Source organism: Carassius auratus, chromosome 1, assembly GCF_003368295.1.
Source record: "Carassius auratus strain Wakin chromosome 1, ASM336829v1, whole genome shotgun sequence".
Classification (NCBI taxonomy): domain Eukaryota; kingdom Metazoa; phylum Chordata; class Actinopteri; order Cypriniformes; family Cyprinidae; genus Carassius; species Carassius auratus.
Window position 1 is genome coordinate 4,694,424 of NC_039243.1, and position 27,160 is coordinate 4,721,583.

At 42.1% G+C, this 27,160-nt stretch overlaps 3 protein-coding genes across 5 annotated transcripts in view; 2 read left to right on the forward strand and 1 right to left on the reverse strand.

The window, feature by feature from the left end:
- The window catches only part of LOC113039050 (zinc finger protein 501-like), an 847,435-nt gene that overhangs the window by 444,374 nt on the left and 375,901 nt on the right, over positions 1-27,160 (forward strand). The gene's annotated exons all lie outside the window — the stretch shown is intronic.
- Positions 1-27,160, forward strand: part of LOC113037683 (NLR family CARD domain-containing protein 3-like) — a 66,101-nt gene that overhangs the window by 20,148 nt on the left and 18,793 nt on the right. Inside the window, exons 3-4 of one of the 2 annotated variants that reach the window (XM_026195070.1) lie at positions 5,427-7,304; positions 23,350-23,523. In XM_026195070.1, the coding sequence (XP_026050855.1) occupies positions 5,427-7,304; positions 23,350-23,523 (2,052 nt within the window). Of the gene's footprint in view, positions 1-5,426; positions 7,305-15,631; positions 22,599-23,349; positions 25,542-27,160 lie in introns of those variants that run through there. The other variant, XR_003274663.1, reaches the window with a different exon arrangement.
- Positions 24,435-25,219, reverse strand: LOC113041951 (piggyBac transposable element-derived protein 4-like). The gene is made up of 2 exons (XM_026200555.1): positions 24,962-25,219; positions 24,435-24,876 (listed from the first exon to the last, which is right to left on the reverse strand). The coding sequence occupies exons 1-2, from the start codon at positions 25,081-25,083 to the stop codon at positions 24,456-24,458; spliced, it is 543 nt and encodes a 180-aa protein (XP_026056340.1). The 5' UTR covers positions 25,084-25,219; the 3' UTR covers positions 24,435-24,455.

Consider the following 27,160-nt stretch of genomic DNA (forward strand, 5'->3'; position numbering starts at 1 on the left):
GAGGGTCCACAAACACCTGACTCGACTCTGGAGGGTCAACCGGAACCTGACTCGACTCTGGAGGGTCAACCAAAACCTGACTCGACTCTGGAGGGTCAACTGGAACCTGACTCGACTCTGGAAGGTCAACGGGCACCTGACTTGACTCTGGAAGGTCAACCGGAACCTGACTCAACTCTGGAGGGTCCACTGGAACCTGACTCGATTCTAGAGGGTCAACTGGAACCTGACTCGACTCTGGAGGGTCAACTGGAACCTGACTCGACTCTGGAAGGTCAACGGGCACCTGACTCGACTCTGGAAGGTCAACGGGAACCTGACTCGACTCTGGAGGGTCAACTGGGACCTGACTCGACTCTGGAGGGTCCACGGGAACCTGACTAGCTGTCATCCCGTGCTGTGGTGCTGGGCTAGCGGCCATCTTGTGCTGTGGTGCTGGGCTAGCGGCCATCCTATGCTGTGGTGCTGGGCTGGCGTCCATCCTGCGTCGTGACGCTGAGCTGGTGGCCATCTTGTGCTGTGGTGCTGGGCTGGCGGCCATCTTGCATCGAGGAGCTAGGCTGGTGACCACCTTGTGCTGAGGTGCTGGGCTGGCGGCCATCTTGGGCTATGGTGCTGGGCTGGCGGCCATCTTGGGCTGTGGCGCTGGCTCAGCAGCCGTGACGTGAACACTCCTGGGAATCTCTAGGATCTTGTTCAGCGTGGAGAAATAATCCAAAAATGACTCAGCGGCCATCTTGGGCAGTGGCGCTGGGCTGGCGGCCGTCTTGCCTTGTGGCGTGGGGCTGGCGACCACCTTGTGCTTTGGCGCTGGGCTGGCGGCCATCTTGCATCGAGGAGCTAGGCTGGTGACCACCTTGTGCTGAGGTGCTGGGCTGGCGGCCATCTTGGGCTATGGTGCTGGGCTGGCGGCCATCTTGGGCTGTGGCGCTGGCTCAGCAGCCGTGACGTGAACACTCCTGGAAATCTCTAGGATCTTGTTCAGTGTGGAGAAATAATCCAAAAATGACTCAGTGGCCATCTTGGGCAGTGGCGCTGGGCTGGCGGCCGTCTTGCCTTGTGGCGTGGGGCTGGCGACCACCTTGTGCTGTGGCGCTGGGCTGGCGTCCATCCTGCCTCGTGTCGCTGGGCTTGCGGCCATCATGGGCAGTGGCGCTGGCTCGGCGGACGTGCGCTTCTTCTCCCTTCTCCGTCCGCCATGGTGAAACGGTGGCTCTGATCCGTCCCACACGAGCCCCGGGTCGAAGGGGGGCCATGGTGGAGAGCGATGCTGAGCCTCCTCTCGACGACTCCCTCCTCGGCGACCTCCCCTGGTCCCGCGAAACACGACCAGGCGGCTTCCTGCTCGGTGGCTGGGGAAGAAGCGTCAGAAGACATACCGCTGGATCCCGCACTGTGCACAAGTGCGGGTATGTCTTTATTAAGGGTAATCCAAAGAGTAAACAGTCCATGCAGTGGTCAAAACCAAAAATCAATCCAACATAAACAGACAAGGACACAAGGTGAGAGCAAGACTTGAGACGGACGTTATAATTAAACAAGGACTCCATGCCACATATTAAGACAGACCGGGTATAAATACACAGGGAGAGACAAACGCTAATGGGGAATTGACTGAGTGCAATGATTAATGATCATTGACAGCTGAGTGCAATGACTAGACAGAGAACGTGGGGAATGTGGTTCATGAAGTGACAGACACTGTGGGGAAGGAGGACATTTAGTGGATACCCAGGGAACACAACCCAGACACTGTGACAAATAGTAAGTACATTTAACGTGTAACAAGGACATCTTAAAATAAAGTGTTAACAAATCATAATCATATTGTGAATCATATTGCATCGCCAACGTAGTGTTGTCACGATACCAAAATTATTGTTTAGATACCGATACCAAGTCAAGAATTGCAATTTCGATACTTTTTCTGAAAAGGGAAAATACACTCTCAAATATCATTGCTGTGCTTTATTTTAAAACTTTATTTTAGACAAGATTATAATCATATAACACACTAATAAATGAACATATTGTGATGAGTCAGCTGCCTCCCCCTAATTCCCCCCTCCTTAATTGCTGCCCTTCACCAGGCTCCCGACAGGAGTTGATGTGTGAGAGAGGAGGGGCGCTGGATGAGTCAGGGCTGGCGGTGTGTGATGGGTCACACCTGAAGGAAATGGAGTCTCATCACCGCCGCTGCTTAAAAGCCTCTCCTCGGGAGACCGGTCTCTTCCCCTTGCATGCATGCTGGTGTCCTCGTGGGTCCAGGAAGGGTGCGTTAAGGGACTCCCGTGCCACCAGAGACGTGGGCCGCCAGACCCGCAGTCCGGACGAGAACCATATGCTTTTACACAACCATCGGGCCAGGATGCCAGGTCGTCAATCCCCGTCAAGCGCCGCGCCAGTGAGAAGGATGCTAAAGCCGGAAGAAGCCGCCATCCCTCGCGCCCCGGACTGAAGAGGGGAGCATGTTCAGCCGCCAGACTCTGCCCCTTACCTGGACCTTTCCTTCCAGAACACTGCCCGACCCACACAAAATCCGCATGACGAGGACACCAGATCCCCTGTTTGTTTTGGACACTCTCGGTGTCTGTATGCAGGCATTAGCATGACAGTGATGTGGTCTGAGGCTCCGAGGTGGGGGAGGGCTTTGTAAGCTCCTCTCTGTGTGGTGTAAACAAAGTCCAAAATGTTATTAACTCATGTTGGAAAGTTAATGTGTTGGTGTATTTTTGGAAACACTCTTTAAGTCAGCATGGTTGAAATCCCCAGATTTGATGAGAAAAGCGTCAGGGTGTGCAGTCTGCTGCTTACTGATGTGCTGTACAGTTAATCTAGTGCATCGTTCCTGTTGATGTTGTTCAGGAAATGTAAACCGAAATGAGCAGTATGACAGTATATTCCCTCGGCAGATAGAACGGCTGGCACTTAATAATCATAAACTCCACCAGGGGTGAGCAGTGTTTGCAGATCACAACAGTATCGTGGCACCACGCGTCATTGATGTAAACACAAAGCCCACCGCCACAGGTTTTTTTTTCCCACGACGAGAGCTCTGTCCGCTCGATAGCACGTCAGCTGGCTAAGCTGAATAGAACCCGTCTTGAACGCTGTTGCTGAGCCATGTTTCCGTGAACACAAAAACACAACAGTCTCTTACAGTCCTCTTGAGTTGAACGTAGTAATCGAATGTAGTCCAGTTTATTGTCCAATGAGCGTACATTAGCCAGTACGATGGTGGGGATAGATGGCTTGTGTGGGTTAGCCGTTAGCCTAGCCCGGATACCTCCGCGCTTCCCCCTCTTCTGCTTCCTCTCATGCTGCTTGTGGCGCCTCCGCTGTGGGCGAGATACAGTAGTGGGGGTCGGTGATGGTGTAGGCCTCCGTAAAACAGACCGAGATCCCGCAGCTGTTCCGCGTGCCCGGAGTTTAACTGTAAAAATGCAGTTCTGCTGACATCGAGCAGAAACTCGCGACTGAATACGTGCTTACGTGCTTTGTCACATGACAGCTGCATGCGTGAGGAGAAAAAACACAGACGTCCATAGGGAGGCACTTGAAATGTGCGTTGCACACCAACATGAAATACTTCTCTTACAAATCTGGAACGCGGTCATTCTTTGAAGTATTGCTACTAATACTAGAATGACGTCAGCGGTGGATTCCTCCAGAACCAGCAGATGGATCTCCTCGTGGTGGAGTAGTCCGGTTTGGAGGGTAATGGGACCCACACTATGACGCACACATCTTCTGCTCAGTGGCCTGCCGGTTATTGTGTGGACCTGGTAGGCTGACGGCGTTGCCGTGGTAGCGAGTTTGAGTTGACGGCAGACCCATCATCGAGGAGGGCGGAAACTGGAAGAGAGATGTCAGCAGCAGTAAGTGTCACAACAGTAGTGAGTGATTTCATTTGGTACTTCGAAGGGAGAATGGCACTCACCATGGAACGAGGAGGACGGACGGGGTATACATAGATGATATGCCCCCGGGATGCACAGTAGAGGCATAGATTGTGGGCCAGCCATCTTTGTCTTTTAGCCATAGAGAGTTGATAGGAGTCAACTAGCATAGGTTCGTTGGCTGGTTCTAGGGAGCTGACGGCCTCTGGTCGGCAGAGTGGCGAGGTGGACTACGCCTGGCCCTGGTGCTTTTCTAAGCATGACTGCATACGGGTGGCGAAGCGGATGGAAAGTTGGATGAACCGTTCAAGCCCGATGGTGTCCTCATATGCAGTGAGATGCAACCGCACTCTAGGTTCCAATCCCTGACGGATGAGTCAGCAAGGCCTGTTAGTTCTATCCACTGGTGGCCGCTAGAGTCTTGAACTGAAGAGCATATTCATTGACAGACATTTTTCCCTGTTTAAGGTTATACAAAGAGGAGAGAATACTGTAGCAGGCAGAACAAGATCAATGTTAATGATGTGCAAAATATAGAAAGAAAATCCTAAATATTGAATTTTATATGAATGTGTCTCTGAGGGGAACTATCTTTAGAAAAGTTTCGATGGTATTTTCTCTTTATCTTGCCTCCATATATTAAAGTAGTGTTTACAAGGGCAGAGCTGCTGTGTTTACAGCAGTAACCAAGGAAACGCAGAATCTGCTGTTCCATGAGTGCCACTTGCTGGCAGAGAGTGACTCTGCATCTCATTCAGAGCGTCTGCTGTTTTAGTTCTAGCATAATTTAACAGTTAAAGCCAGAACATTCTAATATTGAAATTATACAGTCTAATTTAAATCAAAAATTGCACGTTACAAGTTTGTAGAATCTTTTTTATGATCGTGAAGTGAAGTGGTTAAAATGAAGTGGTTGCCTTTAATTTCAGATGGCTATGAAAAATCAAGGTGCAACACAGTAAAGAATATGGAAATCTTATTTTAGATTTTAGATATTTTAGATTATTAAATTTCTGTACCTGAACACCTACAAACATAAAAACCTTAGGCATCATTTAATTTGTATCTTTGTTCTGTTTATTTGTGGTATTGCTTATAGTTTGTTCATTTGTTCTTATTTACTGACTGTTCACTTGACTTTAAATGTTTGAACTTTACATTTGCTACATTAGTAGTTTTTGCATTGGTATCAAAATTAAAAGAGAATCATATAATTTAATTGGTATATCAAATAAGCTTGTTTATTAGTATAAAAGATAAGCTAGATCAAAAGCAATGCTAACAGCAATTATTTTATTTTTGTGTGGCAGGGCCAGTGAAAATATTGGCAGGGCATGTAAAAACAACTGGCCCGACTGAGCAAGGAGAAAAAATCCATAGCATTTAGCCTTGACATGTAATTTATATTCCCGAAAATGTGTTGTATTTTAATGAAAATATGCTGAATATAACAGGAGTATGTTAAACTGAAACTCCTCTCTTAAATGTGTTGCTGTTCCTCACGTTTTTATGTTTGTTACCCATCAGAGACGATCAGATACGAGCCCAGGATCCTCCTCAAGCAGTGAATGATGAACTACAGAGAGTCAAAGAGCAGCACAAAACCAGCATGAAGAACAAGTATGAGAGATTATTTGAGGGACTGAAACTCCAGGAGAATGAAAGCCTCCTGAACAGCATCTACACACAGCTCTACATCATAGAGGGAGAGAGAGAAGGAGTGAATGAAGAACATGAGGTTTTACAGATGGAGAAAACAGCCAGAACACAACACTCACAAGACACTCCAATCTACTGCAATGACATCTTTAAAGCCTCCGCTGAAGCAGGATGTGAGGAGAAAGAGCAGATCAAGACTGTTCTTACTAAAGGCATCGCTGGAATCGGAAAAACCGTCTCTGTGCAGAAGTTCATTCTGGACTGGGCCGAGGGAAAAGCCAATCAGGATGTAGATTTCATGTTTGTGCTTCCATTTCGAGAGCTGAACTTGATCAGAGATCATCCGTACAGTCTTCACAGACTTCTGCTGGACTTTCATCCTGAACTTCAAGATCTGGACTCACAGATTTATGAGGAGTGTAAAGTTGTGTTCATCTTTGATGGTCTGGATGAAAGCAGAATCAAACTGATGTTTTCAGATGCTCAGAAAGTTTGTGATGTGACTGAGACTTCATCAGTGGCTGTGTTGATGTCAAAGCTCATGAAAGGAGAGCTGCTTCCATCTGCTCTCATCTGGATCACCTCCAGACCAGCAGCAGCCAAACAGATCCCCTCCGAATACATCCACCGTCTGACAGAAATTCAGGGATTCACTGAGCCTCAGAAGGAGGAATATTTCAGGAAGAGAATCAGTGATGAGCATCAAGCCAGCAGAATCATCTCACACATCAGAAGAGCAAGAAGCCTCCACATCATGTGCCACATCCCCGTCTTCTGCTGGATCTCATCCACTGTGCTTCAGAAGCTCCTGGAAGAAGATCTGAGTGCAGAAATCCCTCAAACTCTGACTGAAATGTACATCCACTTCCTGCTGATTCAGATCAACATGAGGAAGCAGAAGTATGAAGAGAGAGATCCAGAGAAACTCCTGCCGTCCGACAGAGAAGTGATTGTGAAACTTGCTGAAGTGGCTTTCAAACAGCTGATGAAGGGCAATGTGATGTTCTATGAGGAGGACCTGATTGAGAGCAGCATAGACGTCACTGACGCCTCGGTGTATTCTGGGATTTGCACTGAGATCTTTAAGCAGGAATCTGTGATTCATCAGAGGAAAGTCTACAGCTTTATCCATCTGAGCGTTCAGGAGTTTCTCGCTGCTTTCTATCTGCTTCACTGCTATTTAACAGAGAACAAGAAAACACTGGATGAGTTCAAACCTTACAGATTTTATTCTGACTCTGATGAAGTCTCTCTGTATGATCTACTAACATCAGCAGTAGATAAATCTCTCAAGAGTGAGAATGGACGTCTGGATCTGTTCCTGCGGTTCCTGCTGGGCGTCTCACTGGAGTCCAATCAGAGACTCTTACAGGATCTACTGACACACACAGAGAACAGCTCAGAGACCATCAGCAGAACCACACGGTACATTAAACAGAAGATCAAAGATGAAGATGATGGACCGATGGTCAAGAGAGGTCATCCTCTCTCAGCCGGTCAGTCGATCAATCTGTTCCTCTGTCTGCTGGAAGTGAAAGATCAGACTCTGTTCAGAGAGATTCAGGAGTTTGTGAAATCAGACAAACACTCAGAGAAGAAACTCTCTGCTGCTCACTGCTCAACAATCTCCTACATGCTTCAGATGTCAGAGGAGACACTGGATGAACTGAACCCCATGAAATACAACACATCAGCTGAGGGCAGAAAAAGACTGATACCAGCTGTGATCAACTGCAGAAAAGCTCTGTGAGTGTTTCATCATCAACTAAAGGATCATATTTAATAATGAATCTGACTCCTTTAAAATAAATGTTACTGAATGAGAGATTTTCTCCTCAATAACATGCCAGGTGTCTCATTTATAAAATTCTCAGTAGATTTCATCCTAAAAGTGTACGTAGGCACAAAAGCTAGATTTTGTGTACGCCCAACAGTTTTCAGATTTATAAAACCATGTGTACGCCAGAACCTGCGCAAAACTCTCTTTATAAATCCCAGTCTGGGGAAGATTGTGTGTACGTGCATCTCTACCTCATCTCCTCCCCGAAATAACCATACATGGAGCTTACAACACCTTGTTTTACTAAGCATAACCTCATCTGCATATCATTTACATGCAAATTCCCATGTGACACTATGTTTAACACAGAGACAGTAGGGAAATAGTATCCTTGCTATGTTTTAGAATAAATACATGAAAATATCCATAAAAACAAAATGGTTTCAGGTAACTCTCAGATATATTTTAGATGATGTACACTGGACAAATAGAATTTCAATTATTTTAAACAATTAAAATCTAATTAAATCCATGCAGTTTTGTTAATAAGATAAACATATTCTAGCTATTATAGTGGAAACAGATAAACGCATATTTATTGCAGTGTATTGTCTGATTCGGCGCATCACGAACAAAGTATTGTAAAAAGGAAACATGCAAAACTTACAGTTTTCTTCTAGTTATGTCCTTCAAATATAGTTGAATTTTTCATAATGTAGTAGAGATGACTTTACACACATTAACTCCTCCGTGCAGCTGTGGTTGTACAGTAATCCAGCAGAGTCTGCCATAATATCGCAGTAAGTGCACATCATTGATCATTGTTCTCGCTTAAAGATGAATTATTGTGCACCTATAGCACTCCTCGCTGTCATTAAAAAATAACTTGTCACAGGAAAATTGTTTATTGTTAATTAAATTATGTAATTTTGTGCGTACACAATGTTTAAAAATGAGACCCTAGAATCTTAAAGGAGTCACAACATGTGTTTTTAATACAGTAGATATTAGAGTAAAAGGTGTGTTACAGTAGGTGGCCAACCAAAATTATGGCGAGTGCCGCCGCAGGGTCTGTAAAGTGCATTTGCAGCTTTTGACCGCCGAGTGGCGCTTTAACCACAAGTTATCAAACAAGCGCATTAAAGTACATTTTCACAAATCTTGTTTGGTTTTATTTTGGATAATTGCATGTGAAAAATTATTTACTTTGTAATACATATACAAAATTATTATTAATATTCAAGTGTTTGTGCGAAAATTAGTAATGCACGTGCATAACAGGGAGGCACCCTCTCGATCGCATAAATTTTTTTTCTGATAATGAAATAACTGAAAATTGGGGTGTCTCACATATATTACATTTACATTTAATCATTTAGCAGATGCTTTTATCCAAAGCGACTTACAAATGAGAACAATAGAAGCAGTCAGGTCAACAAGAGAACAACAACAGTATACAAGTGCCATGACAAGTCTCAGTTAGTCTAGTACAGAATGCATAGCCAGGTTTATTTAATTTTTTTAATAAATGAACAGACAAGAAAAGAAGGAAAAGTGCTAGTATTAGTTGGTTAAGTGTTGGCGAAAAAGATGAGTCTTTAGATGTTTCTTGAAATTAGTAAAGACTCAGCTGTACGAATTGAGATTGGGAGGTCATTCCACCAGCTGGGCACAGTCCAGGAAAAGGTCCATGAGAGTGATTTTGAACTTCTTTGGGATGGCACCACAAGGTTTCGTTCACTTGCAGAGCGCAAACTTCTGGAGGGCACATAAGATTTAACCAATGAGTTTAGGTAAGTTGGTGCCGTGCCAGTGGTCGTCTTGTAGCCAAGCATCAGGACCTTGAATTTGATGCGAGCGGCTACTGGTAGCCAGTGTAACCTGATGAGGAGAGGAGTAACGTGAGCTGTTTTTGGCTAATTGAAGACAACCCTCGCTGCTGCATTCTGGATCAATTGCAGAGGCTTGACAGTACATGCAGGAAGAGCCAGGAGAGCATTACAATAGTCCAGTCTGGAGAGAACAAGAGCTTGGACAAGAAGTTGGGTGGCTTGCTCTGACAGGAAGGGTCTAATCTTCCTAATGTTGTATAAGGCAAACCTGCAGGACCGGGTCGTTGTAGCAATGTGGTCAGTGAAGCTTAACTGATGATCCATCACAACTCCTAGGTTTCTGGCTGTCCTCGAAGCAGTAATGGTTGACGAACCCAGCTGTATAGAGAAGATGTGATGAAGCAATAGGTTAGCTGGAATCACCAGGAGTTCAGTCTTTGTAAGGTTAAGCTGAAGGTGATGGTCATTCATCCAGCTAGAAATGTAACTCAGACAGGCTGAAATGCGAGCCGCTACCGTCGGGTCACCTGGCTGGAATGAGAAGTAGAGTTGGGTGTCATCAGTGTAGCAGTAATAAGAAAAGCCATGCTTCTGAATGACAGATCCTAATGACGTCATGTAGATGGAGAAGAGAAGTGGTCCAAGTACTGAGCCTTGAGGAACCCCAGTCGCAAGGTGTTGTGACTTAGAAACATCACCCCTCCAAGACACACTGGAGGACCTGTCAGAGAGGTAGGACTTAACCCACAAGAGTGTGGTTCCAGAGATGCCCATGTTTCTGAGGGTGGACAGGAGAATCTGGTGATTAACGGTGTCAAAAGCAGCAGACAGGTCCAGTAAGATGAGTACTGAGGATTTTGAAGCTGCTCTTGCTAGTCGCAGGGCTTAAGTAAGTACAAAATCCAAACACCAAAAGCAACCTTCATTCTCTAAATGTTTTTTCATTAAAAAGTATGTATTTTATTTATTCACAGGCTATACTTAACGTTTCATAGACCTTTAGTTGTTATGGATATTCGAAGATATTTTAGCAGACAGAAAGAGAAGCAGCCGCAGGAGATTGGCAGGTCAGTTGATTCTGAGGGAGCCGATGTGATTGAGGTCAGTTGTCGTCTATGTCTAAGGATTGTTTTGTTTTCTTTTAAAAATAAGTATTTGTTGGCAGGTCTATGCATTATGCAAAGCCTAAACTATATTATTTCATTATATTTATTTTAATGCTAGCTATATTCTGACTAGGTCTGAGACAATTATAATCATGATTAATCGCATCCAAATAAAAGTTTGCATTTACATAATAAATGTGTATGTACTTTCGCGGTGTATAATAATAATATAAATATACAGTACAGACCAAAAGTTTGGACACACCTTCTCATTCAAAGAGTTTTCTTTATTTTCATGACTATGAAAATTGTAGATTCCCACTGAAGGCATCAAAACTATGAATTAACACATGGAATTATATACATAACAAAAAAGTGTGAAACAACTGAAAATATGTCATATTCTAGGTTCTTCAAAGTAGCCACCTTTAGCTTTGATTACTGCTTTGCACACTCTTGGCATTCTCTTGATGAGCTTCAAGAGGTAGTCACCTGAAATGTTCTTGAAGGAATTCCCAGAGATGCTTAGCACTTCTTGGCCCTTTTGCCTTCACTCTGCGGTCCAGCTGACCCCAAACCATCTCGATTGGGTTCAGGTCCGCACTGTAAAAAATTGCTGTAGTTTCTACAGCAAAATTTTACATAATTTTACTGTATAAACATTTTACAAGATGCAGCTGTAATTCGCAATGCATTATGGGTCAAATAAGGTTTTACAGTTGTTAACAGTATATTTCCACGTCAACTGTAATTCATTTACAAGAAGCAGTGTTGTCACTGTAGTTCCTGCTTTTTACACTAACTTACTGAAGTGTGGCATTATGGGATTGCGCGCGCATCATTCAAATCTGAAACCCAGCCGACTGGAGCAGCGTGAGAACGATTGAAGATTGGAGGCTTTATTCATAATTCCTGGTAAGTTAACTTAATTATACTTGAGAAATATATCCTTTTTATATTTATTTGAGTTAATCTATAAGCGATATCATGTCACAATAGCCTCCTATCCTGACATTTAGACAAGTGGCCTTGGTAACTTCTGTGCAGTAAACTGGGAATTGCTATCATAGCATAGTAAGGCCAAATTTTCGATTTTTGGAAGTTACATTTTCTTATTGAGAGCATTTAAAGTAGTGTTTACCTAACTTTTATCATAAAGCCCAATGCGAATGATTGTCATAGTAACTATGCTAATGTTATCTGTCGAAATAACTGACAAACAGCAAAATATGTGAAATTTAATTTGTTTATATGGGTTCAACTGTCCCATATTGACGTGACACCTTACTATCATAAGTGAAAGACATCTTTATATCCCCGACTGGACAAGTTAGCCTGATATAAAAAAAAAAAAAGCAGAAAAAAAAAAGCAGAAAAAAAGACTGAGGAAGCATCGAAAGGCAAGACTGATTCTGATTTTATTAACGTTTCATTCAACATCAAAACAAGCTTAACATCACACATAAACTCACGGAAAATACATGAGTTAAATGTTCAACTGTTGAGTTTATTTATAACATGATATAAGGAGCATCACAAGTGAGCTGGTTGTGATTAACAGTGATTAATGTCGTTTCAAACCCGTAAAAGCTTTGTTCGTCTTCAGAACACAATTTAAGATATTTTGAATGAGAACCGGGAGGCTTGCGTCTGTCCCACTGACAGCCAAACAATTAACAATGTCTAAGCCCAGAAAAAGTATGAAAAGCATCGTCAGAATAGTCCATCTGCCATCAGTGGCTCAACTGTAATTTTACGAAGCTACGAGAAAACTTTTTGTATGCAAAGAAAACAAAAATAACAACTTTATTCAACAAAGACGTTCTAAGACGTACAACTTTGTTTAAATCAAAGCGTAAATGAACATAGAAAGCGTGTCCATGTGACTCACCTGACACAGAACAGCGGCTGCAGTTCAACAGATACTCTCCAAAATGGTGCTACGCTGATGCGTAGAGGAGGCGAATTGTTGAATAAATCATTATTTTTGTTTTCTTTGCATACAAAAAATATTGTCGTCGCTTCATAACGTTACGGTTGAACCACTGATGGACTGTTCTGATGATGTCTTTCATTCTTTTCTGGGCCTTGACAGTTGTGTATACTTGGCAGTCAGTGGGACATTCACAAACCTCCCGGTTTTCATCCAGAATATCTTAAATTGTGTTCCGAAGACAAACGAAGGTTTTACGGGTTTGGAATGACATGGGGATAAGTGATTAATGGCAAAATTTTCATTTTGGGGTGGAGTAACCTTTTAAGTACTGGTAAATGCTGATTTTATTGTATAAGTGGCATTTTGACATTTATTTTATTGAGCTAGTTTCATTCAATACTTAACTTTATCCGGATGCTTTTGCTTGTTTTTATGTGCAGATGTTTTCTTGGAATCACAACACTCACTGGATACAAGACAGACACCTAGAGGCAAAACAAGTGGAAAAGTCTCAGAGAAGAGGGACAACCCTCATGTGTGTGCTCATCTCAGAAAGTGGATGGACTTTCAGTATGTATTTATTAAATTGTCTTTTGCAGGAATATTCTTAATTTAATAGAACATAAGCTCAAACCAACAGAATTTGTGATTTAATGTTGATTCTTTAAAACATTTTTTGTTTACATAAATTATACAAATTCTGTTGATTGACTTTCATTTTTATAGAAAGTTAATCTTCTACTCTGAATATGGCTTATTTTTTTAACATGTATTTGTAGTTATTTGTGATGCTATGTTATTTTTATGATAAGATTTTAACTGTTGAATGACTGAAATTTTTATTTTACCAGTGAAAGCCTTGCAATGTCTTTCTGTCAGTTTTAATAAATACTTATTTGCAACATCATTGACTTTATTCATTTTTATTCATTTGTAAATGTATTAAGATAGAGCTCATGATAATGCATTTATATCAGTATTTTATAGTTTACTGTTAAAATTATTATTTAAAGCAGTTTCATTGTTAAATTATTACAACATCATATTGTATTTAGGGGTATTTACAGGATTTTATTGGCGACTTTGGTTGCCAGTTAAATACTGTAATTTGATGAAATTACAAATAAATGCTGTAAAATATATTTACAGGACTTTATTGGCAACTTTTTTGCCAGGTAAATACTGTACTTCAGTGAATTTACAAAATGTTGCTGTAAAATAAACTACAAGTTAAATTCAATGTTACTGTAAAAAATACTAAAATCTACTGTATTCCACATACAGCAATTAACTGTAATTTGCTTTGCAGTAATTTCCTGTAATCCATTTTACAGCAATTATCATCATTTTTACAGGATTTTATTGGCAACTTTTTTGCCAGTAAAATCCTGTAAATTCTACAGTACATTTTTTTACAGTGCGGTGACTGTGGTGGCCAGGTCATCTGGCGCAGCACCCCATCACTCTCCTTCTTGGTCAAATAGCCCTTACACAGCCTGGAGGTGTGTTTGGGGTCATTGTCCTGTTGAAAAATAAATGATGGTCCAACTAAACGCAAACTGGATGGAATAGCATGCCACTGCAAGATGCTGTGGTAGCCATGCTGGTTCAGTATGCCTTCTATTTTGAATAAATCCCCAACAGTGTCACCAGCAAAGCACCCCCACACCATCACACCTCCTTCTCCATGCTTCACGGTGGGAACCAAGCATGTAGAGTCCATCCGTTCACCTTTTCTGCGTCTCACAAAGACACGGTGGTTGGAACCAAAGATCTCAACCTGGACTCATCAGACCAAAGCACAGATTTCCACTGGTCTAATGTCCATTCCTTGTGTTCTTTAGCCCAAACAAGTCTCTTCTGCTTGTTGCCTTTCTTTAGCAGTGGTTTCCTAGCAGATATTCTACCATGAAGGCCTGATTCACACAGTCTCCTCTTAACAGTTGTTCTGTCTGCTGCTAGAACTCCGTGTGCCATTGACCTGGTCTCTAATCTGAGCTGCTGTTAACCTGCGATCTCTGAGGCTGGTGACTCGGATCAACTTATCCTCCGCAGCAGAGGTGACTCTTGGTCTTCCTTTCCTGGGGCGGTCCGCATGTGAGCCAGTTTCTTTGTAGCGCTTGATGGTTTTTGTGACTGCACTTGAGGACACTTTCAAAGTTTTCCCAATTTTTCGGACTGACTGACCTTCATTTCTTAAAGTAATGATGGCCACTCGTTTCCTGTACTTAGCTGCTTTTTTCTTGCAATATTAAAAATTTTAACAGTATTCAGTAGAACTATCAGCTGTGTATCCACCTGACTTCTGCACAACACAACTGATGGTCCCAACCCCATTTATAAGGCAAGAAATCACACTTATTAAACCTGACAGGGCACACCTGTGAAGTGAAAACCATTTCAGGTGACTACCTCTTGAAGCTTATCAAGAGAATGCCAAGAGTGTGCAAAAAAGTAATCAAAGCAAAAGGTGACTACTTTGAAGAACCTAGAATATGACATATTTTCAGTTGTTTCACACTTTTTTGTTATGTATATAATTCCACATGTGTTGATTCATAGTTTTGATGCCTTCAGTGTGAATCTACAATTTTCATAGTCATGAAAATAAAGAAAACTCTTTGAAAGAGAAGGTGTGTCCAAACTGTTGGTCTGTACTGTTTATATATATATATATAATGCAGCCAATCAAGTCAACCGAACCGAAACTCCATCGTTGACAGAATGGAGAAAAAAACCTTGGGAGAAACCAGGCTCAGTTGGGGGTCAGTTCTCCTCTGACCAGACGAAACCAGTAGTTCAATTCCAGGCTGCAGCAAAGTCAGATTGTGCAGAAGAATCATCTGTTTCCTGTGGTCTTGTCCTGGTGCTCCTCTGAGACAAGGTCTTTACAGGGGATCTGTATCTGGGGCTCTAGTTGTCCTGGTCTCCGCTGTCTTTCAGGGCAGTAGAGGTCCTTTCTAGGTGCTGATCCACCATCTGGTCTGTATACGTACTGGATCCGGGTGACTGCAGTGACCCTCTGATCTGGATACAGACTGGATCTGGTGGCTACGGTGACCTCGGAATAAGAGAGAAACAGACTAATATTAGCGTAGATGCCATTCTTCTAATGATGTAGCAAGTACATCAGGTGTTATGGGAAGTGTTCCCGGTTCCGGTTTACCTAATTAATGCAGCCTAAAAATCCTTTAACGGATTTGGATATTAAAAGCATATTAGTATGTTATGTGTATGCCAGGTTAAAGAGATGGGTCTTCAATCTAGATTTAAACTGCAAGAGTGTGTCTGCCTCCCGAACAATGTTAGGTAGGTTATTCCAGAGTTTAGGCGCCAAATAGGAAAAGGACCTGCCACCCGCAGTTGATTTTGATATTCTAGGTATTATCAAATTGCCTGAGTTTTGAGAACGTAGCGGACGTAGAGGAGTATAATGTAAAAGGATCTAGGTGCTAAACCATTCAGGGCTTTATAAGTATGTGGCGTTACACATCTTTGTACTGCCCTTTTGTTCATTTGACTCCTCCTTCCAACTAAAACATTTTAGGATTGGAGGACAGTACTAATTACGAGGAGTGTGTGTATATAGGGGGCACGTTCAAAGACTAAGGAGGAGAGTTTTCTTACTGACCAATTGCTCCGTGGATGCAGTCTTTGACGGGTGAATGCTGGATCTCGGAGGGTGTTTCCGGAAGCTCGCGAAGAGGGGTTGATGCTACGCTACCGGGTGGGTCCGTTGCTAACAGGCAATTCGCATGGCTGGCGAATTCTCACAGTTTTAAAAACAATCTGGAATTTTGCACCTCCCGAAATCTTTGATTTGGAGCTGGAGTGGAGAAGGAGCTAAAATGGGCTGCCGCCGCCGAGGTTCCGAGGTCACTCACCCCCGTGCTGTTTATTTGGTCAGTTGCTCTCACTAACCACAGAACCCCACACACACACACACATACACGCACCTATTTCATTTTCAAATCTTTAAAAAGTGTTTTTTTTATTTCTTTTCTTGTTTGTTCGATTTAGTTTCTATTGGTTATGGAAAATTGTGTTGTTTAATTATTTGAAAAGTGTCCATATTAATGATGTCATCAAATTAAAGTAAATCTAAATTGCCTAGAATTTCTGTTATCTTTCTTTTGTACACGGATGGTTTTGTCAGTCCGGTTGTGCTATCCGGAATGAACTAAATTAAAGTGTGACAGGCATATAGTATATACCTGTCTGGCGCCCGAACAATAACTGATTTGTTATTTTTTTTCATTCGAGGCTTTCGGCCTGAGAAACAGGTCAATGTGAGTGCTGCTGATGTCACAGGTTACGTGTGGCCTAGCGGTTACGACATTGCGTCGCCACCTGGGGGACCCGAGTTCGGTTCCCACTAAAAATTTTTTTTTTTGTTTATTTTATTTTATGGTTATATTGTGGGGGACAAATCAACCACCGTTACAGAAATGGCGCCCGAACAGGGACTTGAACTAAACACCAACTGATTATAACCCTTTGATATTATGTGACTGAATTGTGAGAAATGTGAGAATTTTTTTTTTTTGCGCTGTGACTTTCTTGAAGGAACTGAGTAACTGAATCTTTGTGAAAAGAAAATTCATTTGATGTGTTATCTCTGTGCTTTTTGAGTGAAAATTAAAATATTGTGGTGTGCTGAATAGCCTGACTGGACTGTGGTAACTTAAATTGAGGATTTCTATAAAACCGGATGTTTTGGATGTGTATTGTCTGATGTTGGAAAAAGTTGTAAATTGACTGTATAGAGAAACTCTGTTTTTTTGTTTTGTTTTTTATTTTTGCCCCTGTTGCCAAAAAACACATACACTGGCTCTGAATCTTTCATTTTTTATTTTTTCCCAACATTTCAAATAGTCCCACATATTACAAGACATGGCCACTTCCCCTTCCCCACCTTCCACCTATGTGGATATTGATGCCCCTGATGTCCCTAGTATTTCCACTCCAATTTGGCCACCTCCTACACAAACTCATTCAGGCCTTCTTTCACGTAACCCAAACATGTATAACATTTCCACTCCACATAGTTTCGTTTTCACTGGAACCCCGGTGAATGTGCCCGCCCCTGCTCTTGCTCCAGTGCAACCTCTTCCCTGGGCCTCATCATATGACAGCATGCAACTGTGTACATCTGGTGATGTTACATCTCCTTCAATGGCTCAGCATGATCTGCCAGGAAATCTTCCAACCCCTGGTAGGGGAATTCAACAAATTAATGCTCATGTTCATGATAATTGGAACAATCTAATGGAATTCATGAAAGGACAGGAGAAAACTGTAAAAGAGCTTACCCAGGTACTGAAAACCGCATCTTCTCACCATGAAAATCAGATTACTGATCTTGCAGCTAAGGTGGAGACCAACAATCAACAGGTTGTCACACTAATGACTGCAGGTAAACAACAAGAGGAAGCGGAGACTGACCAAATGGTTAAGGCTGTGCAACTGATGATGTCAAAGGAGATTCAAAAAATGGAACTGTCCCTTACTTCTGTAGTCCGGGATCAGGTAGAGCAGCTACGTGTGGAGATCCAACAAGATATTAAAGCTATGCAACGTGCACTTCAGGGTAGCCTTGATCAGGTAACCACCAATCTTCAGCAATGTGAAACACAAATTCACAAATGTCGTACTGGTGTAGCTGAGCTGCAACATGATGTTCAAGTCTTAAAGGAAGACAAGGCTGAAGTGCAAACAGAAAAAAACACTCACGTTTCTATTTTTCCCCCAACAGAGATTGTTTCAACACCTTTCAAAAGTGACCATATTAAATTAACATTTCCCACTTTTGGGCGTCCTACTGATGATGCTGACCCCCTGTTGTACTTGACCAAGTGTCAAGATTTTCTGGCTCTACATCGTTTAAATGATGCAGATCTCCTGGCTACCTTCCGCACAGTGTTGCATGGCACTGCACGCGACTGGTGGGAAGTAAGTCGCTTCCATATAAACACTTGGAAGGAGTTTGAGTCTGCATTTCTCTCTGCTTTTTTGTCGGAGGACTATGAGGATGAGCTGGCTGAACGTGTCCGCACTAGAGTTCAAGGGGAGAAAGAATCAGAAAGAGACTTTGCATTTACTTATCGAGCATTGTGTAAAAGATGGAAAGCCACCTTAACAGAAAACGAGATTGTCAAAATGATCCTAAAAAATATCAAGCCTTACCTTGCAAGTCAGTTACGCAGTCGTGTGAACACTGTCGAAGATTTGGTAAGACTTGGACACCAATTGGAAAAAGACCATGAAGAACAGCTTCGGTATGAAGGTCGTATGGGCTTTAAACAACAAGCCAATTCACAAAAACAATTATCCAACCGATCTGCTGAGAAACCGCTTGTTCAGTGTTGGAGATGTAATGGACCACATCCTCCAGGAAACTGTCCAAAGTATGTACATCCTCCTTCTCCGCAGTCTTCTGGTCAACATCAACAACATTTCACCCATGGAAAGTATTCTCACCACTCTGCAAAGTCAGGAGGCCGACCATCCAATAACACTGTAGCAGCCTCTGAAATACCACAGGTACAAGCAGAAACTCAGAAGATTCCAAGATCAAATGCATTCATGACCATACCTCAACAATTAGTAGTTCCAATTAGCATTGGATCTTGGTCTGGGAAAGCGATCGTGGATACTGGAGCAAGTTATACGTTAATTCATGAGAATCTTATGGAGCAAATTGCAAACCCTCTTCATCTCCAACCTTGGTCCTGTGGTCCTCTTTACTTAGCTAATGGCAAAGCTGAGGGTCCTTTGGGATGGATAAACATTAATGTTCATCTGCACAAAAAATCCATCACAGTACCTGCTGTGGTTCTCCCTTCTCAAGCTCTTGCTTATGCCATCATCTTGGAATTGGACTTCATTTTTTTCAGTGGCTTGCAAATTAATGTCAGTGAACAAAAATATTCTTTTCAGTCAGACCCTTCTGAAGAACATCCATTCCAACCTGGAAATGCTAGTGAACCACTGGTGAACTCACCACTAATGAAGGAAAAGAAAAGAACTAGCAATGGCAAACTAAACCTAACCTTGTTAAGTGCTGTTCCTCCTCCCTTAACCATGTTACAAACTGACAGTGTGGATGATGCAACCTTAATTAGAGATGCTGTAAGTAAAGCACATCTACCTATGGGTGGAAAACAACAGCTACTTCAGATATTAGAAAGCAACCCACAAGTATGTACTCACCAAACTGGGCGAACAGATGTCCTACAACATTACATCTATACTACCTGCCAGGTTCCTATCAAACAACGGCCATATTGGTTATCCCCTGTCAAGCAACAAGCAATGGAGGAACAATTGGAAGTAATGTTGAAAGAGGGGATTGTGGAGCCATCACATTCTGCTTGGGCTTCACCTGTAGTTCTGGTTCCAAAGAAAAATGGAAAGTTAAGATTCTGTGTAGACTACCGTAAAGTGAATGGAATTACTGAAAATGACGCTTACCCTCTTCCGAACATCACTGAGATCCTAGAATCACTCTCCGGGGCATCCATTTTCTCCACTCTAGACCTTAACTGTGGATATTGGCAAGTGATGATGGACCCTGATAGTAAAGCCAAGACTGCTTTTATCGTGTCTGCAGGTCTGTATCATTTCAATGTCATGCCTTTCGGGTTAAAAAATGCCCCTGCTACCTTCCAGAGGCTGATGGAGACAGTCCTGGGGGAGCTAAGAAAGAAAATATGCTTTGTCTATATTGACGACATTATCATTTATTCTTCATCAGTAGTTCAACACTTCTATGACCTGAAAACTGTTCTCCACAGGCTGGAAACTGCCGGTCTCACTATTAACTTGAAAAAGTGAAATTTTTTCCTTCCAAAAATCACCTTTCTAGGACACGTGGTGAGCAATAAGGGCATCACAGCTGATCCAAGTAAAGTTGAAGCCATTCGTGCCTTTCCTGCTCCCAACACCTTGAAGGAAGTTCAGAGGTTCTTGGGATTAGCCGGTTGGTACCACCGGTTTGTGCCAAATTTTTCTAAAATTGCTGAGCCCCTCAATTCCCTGAAAAAAAAGGGACAGGTGTTTAAATGGACAAAACAGTGTCAGCAAGCGTTTGACCAGTTAAAAGCATGCCTTACCTCGCCCCCCATTCTCGGCCACCCTGATCTGCAAGTCCCGTTCATTGTTTACACAGATGCCAGTGATACTGGACTGGGTGCCATTCTCTCGCAGAGAAAAGAACTAGGTAGGGAGGAGGTTATTGCATATGCCAGTCGAACATTAACTGGAGCAGAGATCAACTACACGGCAACAGAAAAAGAGTGTCTGGCAGTTATATGGGCCTTAGAGAAGTGGCAACATTACCTGGAATACAAGCTTTTCACGGTTGTCACAGACCATTCCGCTCTACAATGGGTCATGGGATCCACTAAGACCAACAGCCGCCTCATCCGATGGGTCTTAAGATTGCAAAAATTCAACTTTGTCATTGAATACCGTAAAGGGAAATTAAACGTCGCCCCTGATGCTCTGTCCAGGTCATCAGTCACAGCAAAGACTCCTATCACAGCACTTTACACCAAGCAACAGACGGATCAACTTTCAGAGCTTCCAGTGACCGATATTGTTCTGTGGGAAGAACAGCATAAAGACTGTGAAGTAATAAAGTTGTTACAAGCAGTAGCAGAAGAGCAAAGCCCTCAAACAGACCAATACGAAGTGGTAGAAGACAAGCTGTATCACAAATCTCACCTGAAAAATGATCAAATACACTATAGAGTGTATGTTCCCAGCAGTCTCCGGCCAACTCTCCTGCAACATTATCATTCACACCCCCTGAGTGGTCATAGAGGAATTTATAAGACCTATAAACGACTCCAGGAAGTAACGTTTTGGCCAGGGATGTGGACGGATGTGAAACATCATGTCAAGGAATGTGTGAAATGCCAAACCCTTCGACATGATAACCAGAAACCTGCAGGGAAACTCCAAGTAGTTACCACCACTAAACCAAACCAAATGCTGGGAGTTGATATTATGGGCCCACTACCCCGGAGTACACAGCAAAATGAGTACTTACTGGTTTTTGTGGATTATTACTCACGATGGGTTGAGTTCTTTCCCATGCGTAACGCCACCGCTCAGAATATTGCAACAATTCTCAGAAAAGAAATCTTAACTCATTGGGGAGTCCCAGACTTCATTCTCTCTGATAGAGGCACCCAGTTTGTCTCATCTGTGTTCAGAGAAGTATGTGAAAAATGGAGGGTAACACCGAAGTTAACTACAGCATATCATCCTCAAACAAACATGACAGAACGAGTAAACAGAACTCTTAAGAGTATGATTGCATCATATGTGGATGAAAACCACACGAAATGGGACCAGTTCTTACCAGAAATGAGATTCGCCATTAATTCTGCAATTCAGGAAACCATTGGATTAACTCCTGCAGAATTGCAGCTTGGAAGGAAACTGGAAGGGCCTATGGACAAAATGCTGCATGGTCCAAATCTCACTCCTGACACCACCTCCTATGACGTTGTTTCTCACATACAACATCTGCAATCTCAAGTTAAAGAGAGTATCAGAAAAGCCCAACATCGACAACTTCGGAACTATAACAAAAGAAGACGAGACAGCACTTTCAAGATCAAAGACCGGGTATGGCTGCGAAATTTTCCCCAATCTAGTGCACAACACAAGTTTAGTGCCAAATTGGCACCCAAATGGAAAGGGCCTTACCGGGTTCTGAAGTCACTGGGACCTTTAAATTATCGCATAGCGTTGGAGACCACTGGAGAAGATGTGCGCACGGCACATGTGTGCAATCTTAAAATGTGTTTTCCCACAGCTGAGCAGTTGGAGGACCAAGCAAAGAAAAGACTTCAAGACATCTTTCAAGAAACCTCAGATGAGGAGGAATTTTTAGGATTTTGATTCTTCTTCCATAACAACCATGGGTTGTTTCATCCTGGGGGGGAGAATGTGGCGTTACACATCTTTGTACTGCCCTTTTGTTCATTTGACTCCTCCTTCCAACTAAAACATCTTAGGATTGGAGGACAGTACTAATTACGAGGAGTGTGTGTATATAGGGGGCACGTTCAAAGACTAAGGAGGAGAGTTTTCTTACTGACCAATTGCTCCGTGGATGCAGTCTTTGACGGGTGAATGCTGGATCTCGGAGGGTGTTTCCGGAAGCTCGCGAAGAGGGGTTGATGCTACGCTACCGGGTGGGTCCGTTGCTAACAGGCAATTCGCATGGCTGGCGAATTCTCACAGTTTTAAAAACAATCTGGAATTTTGCACCTCCCGAAATCTTTGATTTGGAGCTGGAGTGGAGAAGGAGCTAAAATGGGCTGCCGCCGCCGAGGTTCCGAGGTCACTCACCCCCGTGCTGTTTATTTGGTCAGTTGCTCTCACTAACCACAGAACCCCACACACACACACACATACACGCACCTATTTCATTTTCAAATCTTTAAAAAGTGTTTTTTTTATTTCTTTTCTTGTTTGTTCGATTTAGTTTCTATTGGTTATGGAAAATTGTGTTGTTTAATTATTTGAAAAGTGTCCATATTAATGATGTCATCAAATTAAAGTAAATCTAAATTGCCTAGAATTTCTGTTATCTTTCTTTTGTACACGGATGGTTTTGTCAGTCCGGTTGTGCTATCCGGAATGAACTAAATTAAAGTGTGACAGGCATATAGTATATACCTGTCTGGCGCCCGAACAATAACTGATTGTTTTTTTTTTCATTCGAGGCTTTCGGCCTGAGAAACAGGTCAATGTGAGTGCTGTTGACATCACAGGTTACGTGTGGCCTAGCGGTTACAACATTGCGTCGCCACCTGGGGGACCCGAGTTCGGTTCCCACTAAAAATTTTTTTTTTTGTTTATTTTATTTTATGGTTATATTGTGGGGGACAAATCAACCACCGTTACAAGTAATAAGCAATATTTTAAAATCTATACAACGTTTGATATGGAGCCAGTGCAGTGTTGACAGGACCGGGCTAATATGGTCATACTTCCTGGTTCTAGTAAGAACTCTTGCTGCTGCATTTTGGACTAGCTGTAGTTTGTTTACCAAGCGTGCAGAACAACCACCCAATAAAGCATTACAATAATCTGTGTGTGTTCTTGTCTCTTTCAGTCTTGCTGGCTGTAATCTCACTGGTCCGTGTTGTGAGAGATTGTCTTCAGCTCTACAATCCTCAAACTGTGTCCTGAGAGAGCTGGATCTGAGTAACACTGACCTGCAGGACTCTGGTGTAAAGATTATTTCTGATGGACTGAAGAGTCCAAACTGTCAGCTGAAGATACTGAGGTATTTAATAACATATGATAGATAATTTACAGTCAACTGGTCACAGTGTTGATGTGTGTCTATAGTTGATAAGGGTGGAGGAGAGCACTGGTTATTCACTCCCTCCCTTGATACTCGAAACCCACAACCGTCAGGTTACAAGTCTGACTTTTAGCATTCCTGCAAATTTAGCCAACAACGCTTTAAAAAAGGCCTCTCCAAATTAAATAGCTTGCTGTTCTTGAACCATTTGGAGTATATGCATGTCTCTTTTGAAAGAGGACACTTTGAGGTTTGTACCTGAAGTGTCAGAATCACTGTAAGTCTTACTGAGTAATAGAACTTTGAACACACTAAAAAAGGGGGAAGAAATTTCCGCCTACATTTTTTTTTTTTGTAAAAACATGCCTGCAGATAACTCCAGCTGGGAGGTATTAGCTGGAAAACACAATGGGATCACAGCATGAAGCCTTACCAAACCCAGTTTAAAATTTGATGATAATACCTTGGATAATGAGTGTTTTACACATGTTTATCTAAGTTTATGTCTAGGCACTCCCCAAAAAAGGCCACTTGGACACCCCAAATGACCCTTTGTAACCACAGACACATAACATGCTGCTATTCTTGAATGCTTTACTCTACAGTCATAATTTTGGGCTCTAATGAAAGGTTACACTTAGAGCTATTATATACTTTATCCAGATTCACTGTCAGTAATTGCTGATACATAGTAACTGAAGTATAAACACATTATAGTGTTTTTTTTTTTCAATTCTTGAAACCAAACTTTCTACAAATAAAGAGACAAAACAACTGCTATGTATTAAACACTTTAATATTAGAACTCACACTGTAAATTATATATATATATATATCTACTCAAACATCTACTCAAAAAAAAGTATGGGTGCTCTACAACAGATCCCACCTAACGTAACACCCAACACCTATCAAATGTTATTAGCAACATGCCAATCATTATAACAATCCCTATTTGGAATAAAGCACAAAGGCACATCGCAGGAGGAGCACTTTACTGGTGTTTTTACCTGGCAGTGTCTGCACCTCAGACGACCTGCAGTGCTGTGTCCACTGATATGCACCGGCTTATGATGTGCAGTGTGTGGTGTTTGTGATGGAGCAGGTCTGCCAGCTGCTGCTGCCAGCTCCTCAACTAGTGTCACCCTAAAGGCCTTTTGGTGCATGGGTACCTGTCCTTTTCCTTTAGTGATGTCCTTGTAGAGAAGGAAGGCATTCACTACTGCAATGTCCATGAAGTGATAAAAAAAAGTCTTATACCACTTCTGGGTCTTGTGGATGACTTTATAATAACTTATCAGGGCAACCGATAGGTCCACTCCACCCATGCACCTGTTTGGACATAAAAAACAACAACATTGAGATACTTTATTTCATTTCAAATAGCATAAAAGATTGTTGATTATATAATACGTACCGGTTGTACTCCTTCACTGCTGGTGGGATAGAGATGTCCTTCAACACCCAGCGCCCATCTGGATCTCTGACTCTCCTCTGAACCGTGTTCCCCGCATGGGCTGTGTGGAGTGTGGAACACATAAACACGTCCCTTGTGTCTCGACACTGAACAAAGAGGAGGGAGTCCTTCCGGATCCATCTTATACTCCCACGCGGAGATTTAGGATCGAGAACATTGATTTGTTTTTGGAAACCCAATTCTGCTTGTAGCCTGTGCCAAGCAACTGGGTGTCGAAGGGTCTGAAGGTAGGCTGTGTTGGTGTCACGTCTGGAATGTCAACATCATTCCATCCATTTTCAGAAGTGCTGGAAGAAATTTCAACTTGACTGCTGCTGCTGCCAGATCTCCCTCTGCCTCTCCCCCTCCCCCGTGCTCTGCCTCTTGGTGTTTTGGTGGTAGAACGTCTCTGGGAAGGTGGAGGATGGGACTCCTTTCCTGATGAGGTGCTTTCATTCTGTCCCTCAGTATTTTGTTTCTTACTGACTGGCTCCCAGACTTCATCAGATTTCATTTTCAGATGATGGTCTGTGATATAAAATTATTTATAAAAATAAAGAAATAAGTAATTTGCAAAACATTTACATTGTTTCTGTATATACACACATATAAACAGAAACATGCACACAAACAACCAGATTATACCATTCATGAGCGCGCACACACACACACACACACACACACACACACCTGTGCTTGAGCCCACAAAAATAAACATTCCTGCAGAAGCGCACACAACAGTTAGCAGCTACATGTCCAAACACACACACACACACTCGACCTAACACACCAAATACACGACATAAGCTGACAAGTACACCTAAAAACAAACACATACCTCAGTATATATAGTAAAATAAGTTCAGACAGGAACCACTTTGGCAAGTTTACTTGAGATTATTGAACACAATTTATCTTTGGCGGTATGGTTCCTTATGGGGGTTCTTGCTCCCAGAATAATTGAACATACAAGAGCTTTAACATTAACCCCCCGGAACCATGAATTTAGAAATACATAATAATTAAAGGGGTCATGAAATGAGAAACCAAATTTGCCTTGATCTTTTGGAATATAAGAGGTCTTTGTAGCATTAAAACGTCCTGCAAGTTTCATAGCTTAAGACGTCCTCCCCATTATAAACGAGCCATTTATTTAATCAAGCTCTAAATACAGCTCGTTCTGGATCCATGGTAAGAAGTGACGTCACGGTGCGAAGTGACGTTCCAACCATTTGCATATGACCGCCTCCAGCACAAGACAACTACGCTCATTTCGGATCGTTGTCGCGCTGCGCGCCTCACAAGTGTTCAGTCGACGGACAGCGAGTGGGTCTGTGTACAGGAAAATTACAATGCCACGCAGATGTGCTGTTCCTGTCTGTGGACAAACAACATCTTTGAATACGCTGCCGAAAGATCCTGACGTCAGGGAAAAATGGATCAGTTTATTTTTTTTGCGGATGTCCCAGTCACGGCAGTGCTAATTTAATTAAGTGTTTGTTCTATACATTTTAACGATGACCCAAGTGTCGTAGCAAAGGTATTATTTATTTAATCCTAACCTGTGTCATCATAATTATATTTATAAGAATCTTAAAAGCTTTATTGCCTAAAATGAAGTATTTATAGTCCATATTTTTATAATACTGCAATTACAATTGATAGAATAAAACTTTACATTGTATTTTCTAACGTTATAGAAACACAAACAGATCAGTTCTCACCTATTTATGTAGAATTGTCATTTAAGGGTATTTACAATATTACTTTTAATCACTGACTAATATAAACACATTTGTATAAGAGAATCTTGAAAATATGTCGCCTTTTTAGTAGGCCTACATGTAATAGAAGATTAAAATGTTGCCTTATCAATGCTGCATCTTCAAATATGGCCTGTGCATGCATTGTTGTCCGCGGTACACCCTATCATTTCATTGAAATTAGGTAAATAATGTTAAACTGTTTGCATATTAAGATATAGAATAATTATGCAACAATAATCCATTTTCAAGTGTCTCGGGTTACAATTTTTTTATTAATTCAAAATAGTTTCACTTTCCATGTGGACACGGGCTGATCCAGTCTTCGTTGTTGTGGTGATGGTTCATTTTCCTCTGATTCCTCATCTGATTCCGGCTCAAACATATAAGGTTTTAT